Genomic DNA, 2,832 nt, shown 5'->3' on the forward strand with positions numbered 1-2,832 from the left:
TATCATTGGGTGTCGTTGGTCGTAAGGGAGGAGAGAATGCTTAAGCCGACCGCGTACACGAAGAACGTTTCTTTCTCCGAGAAACGGCGTTAAGCTGACGAGTTTGCTGCTATTTGACACAACTTGTTTGGTTTCGATCAAATGTATTTCTGTTCGAAAAGCGTCTTGTTGCACCAGTCGAACGATACAAAACAAACTTTGTTGTAACTCACTTGGAGTCAGTGGGCCACCTTTTGGTCCCTCGTGGTTAATTTTACGCTGAAGATTATAATAAAATCGTAACATCCAAGCGGTGATGCGTTGAAGTTTCTTAAGTGAAGAAAAACGTTGTACAAACGATGAGATTGCAACAACTGCATGAATATGAACTTTAGCCGGTTTTTCTTCCAGTGTTGTATCACCGACATCTAACGCGTTAATGGAACAAGTTGGCCAAGTTGACTTGGGCTGCGTTAGCCACCGTGGTCCATTCCACCAGAGTTCCAAATCTTTCAACTGTGTTGGTGACAAACCGCGCGTGGCGCAATCTGCAGGGTTTTCTTTAGTGCCAACATGCCTCCATTGACTAGGTGTACTGTGCGACAATATTTTGCTTATACGATTTGCTACATATAGTTTCCATCTGTTGAGATCACCGTGAATCCAATAAAGGACAATTATTGCGTCTGACCAGAAGTAGACTGGCAGTTTTCCATACACTGGCTTGAGGGTGTTCTGAACCCAATTGGAGAGATCCAATGCCAGCACAGCGCCGCATAACTCCACTCGAGGGATTGTAAGTGAGCCGATAGGCGTGACCCTGCTTTTAGCGGCGACTAGGTGTGTGTAAATGTCCTTCTTGCTGTAGTGCAAGCGTAAATATACCGCTGCAGCATATGCCGAGGAGGAGCCATCACAGAATGCATGTAGTTCTACCGACTGAAGTTGTTGTTGCGGCGAGTAATGTAACCAGCGTGGAACAGAGATCGCCTTTACCTGTGGCAATTCAGTAACAAACCTTTGCCAGTTTGCATTGATAGTCGGAGGCAATTCTTCATCCCAACCTAAAGCTACATAATGATCATCATCACGTTTAATTTTCGTTGCCCAAATCTCCTTTAGGATTACCTTCGCTGCTACAGTAATCGGGGTAAGAAATCCAAGGGGATCGAACAAACGGGCAATGGTTGACAGAACCGATCTTTTTGTTGCGCTGGAGTTGATAGCAAATTTGACTGAGAAAGTGAAAGAGTCGAGATTCGGCTGCCAATGCAGGCCAAGCGTTTTGATCGTCTCGTTAGTGTTGAGTTGTTGTGCTGGATCATACGATTGATGCTCGTATGGAATAGAGTGCAAAAGTTCAGGAGTGTTACTGGACCATTTTCTGAGTTCCATGCCAGCTGACTTTAACGCCGCTATCAGTTGATCACGCAACAGTCTTGCATTAGCAATTGAATCACTTCCGCTTAGTACATCGTCAACGTACATCTCGTGAAGCAAAATATTCTCAGCGAGGGGGAATCGGTGTTTTTCATCGTGCGCGAGCTGATGAAGAACTCTAATTGCAGTGTACGGCGCGGACGCTGTTCCAAAGGTCACCGTCGTGAGACAGTATTCGCAAACATGTCCATCTTTGTTGCGCCACAATATGCGTTGATAATTTGAATCCTCTAGGTTCATGTCGATACATCGATACATTTTTTGTATATCGGCCAAGAAGACGTATCTATGCAGTCGCCACTTCAGGATGACAGCCGAAAGGTCGTTTTGTAATGGTGGGCCAGTGCATAGTAAATCATTCAATGAACGTCCATTTGACGTTTTCGAGGACGCATCGTAGACAATGCGTAATTTGGTAGTGACACTCGTTTCTTTCACCACCGCGTGATGCGGCAGTACACAGGATGTTACGGTTAGCTGGTTACATTTGGTAGTTGAGCAGTGCTGTTCCTCCGTTGTCATAGCTGGGCGAATTTGGTTCAGGCGAAAATAGTCCTCAATTCCATCCTCATATTGCTCACGGAGATCGGCATTACGCTGGAGTCGACGCTCTAGCTGATGAAATCTGTTCAGTGCAATTTGTTTCGACTTGCCTATAGTTTGGTTAGGATCATATAATGACTTCAGAGGCAAACGAACCAGATATTTACCATTTGCTTGTCGAGTGTAAGTGCTACGGAAAAAATCTTCGCACCACTGGTCTTGAGCGGACATTGGTACAGAAGTGGGCACATGTTCGTTCTCAAAGAATTTTCGCACAAGCCCTTCAAGCTCAAGATTGCTGTGGTGGCAGCGAATAGTGACAATAGAAGGCGTGTCAGAATTTATTCGTCCCGACAGGATCCATCCCAAATGAGTTTTTTGGGCAATAGGTTGGTTAACATGGCCAATGCGGGTTTCCGGCTCCAATATTTGGGCGATCATGTCTGCGCCGATAATGAGGTCAATTCTTTTCGGCTGGTAGTATTTGGGATCGGCGAGAGCGAGTCCTCGTAGATGTGCCATATCTTGTGGCACAATTTCCTGGCTGGGCAGGGGTGCTGTGAGTTGCTTCAGAACATAAGCAGACTCAATATGAGCGGCGAAGTGTTCATCGTGGCATGAACGAAGAGTGCAGCTAACCAATGATCGTGATTGGCTAAATAGGTTTGGGCCTACTCCGCATATATCTGCAGCGGTGGGATGACGCTGCAGGCCTAATTGCTGAACAGCATTTTCTGTAATAAGCGTTCCTTCGGATCCTTGATCGATCAAAGCGTGTACTATCGCCGATCGATTCGTGATTTCGTTGCACAGCACTACTGCACCCTTCCGCCACTAAACATTTCCTAGACTAAATTTGGAGCTGTGTAG

General features: G+C 45.9%; 1 protein-coding gene across 1 annotated transcript; it reads right to left on the bottom strand.

Annotated features, from left to right (window-relative positions):
• Positions 1 to 212: 212 nt before the first annotated feature.
• On the bottom strand, positions 213 to 2,484 carry LOC118757389 (the record flags this gene model as incomplete). The annotated part of the gene is made up of 1 exon (XM_036492105.1): positions 213 to 2,484. A coding segment is annotated over exon 1 (2,272 nt), but the record flags the coding sequence as incomplete, so codon positions are not given.
• Between the last annotated feature and the right edge of the window lie 348 nt (positions 2,485 to 2,832).

The sequence above is a fragment of the Rhagoletis pomonella genome, unplaced genomic scaffold, assembly GCF_013731165.1.
Source record: "Rhagoletis pomonella isolate Grant_MI unplaced genomic scaffold, Rhpom_1.0 Rhpom_scaffold_17267, whole genome shotgun sequence".
In the NCBI taxonomy this organism is placed as follows: Eukaryota; Metazoa; Arthropoda; class Insecta; order Diptera; family Tephritidae; genus Rhagoletis; species Rhagoletis pomonella.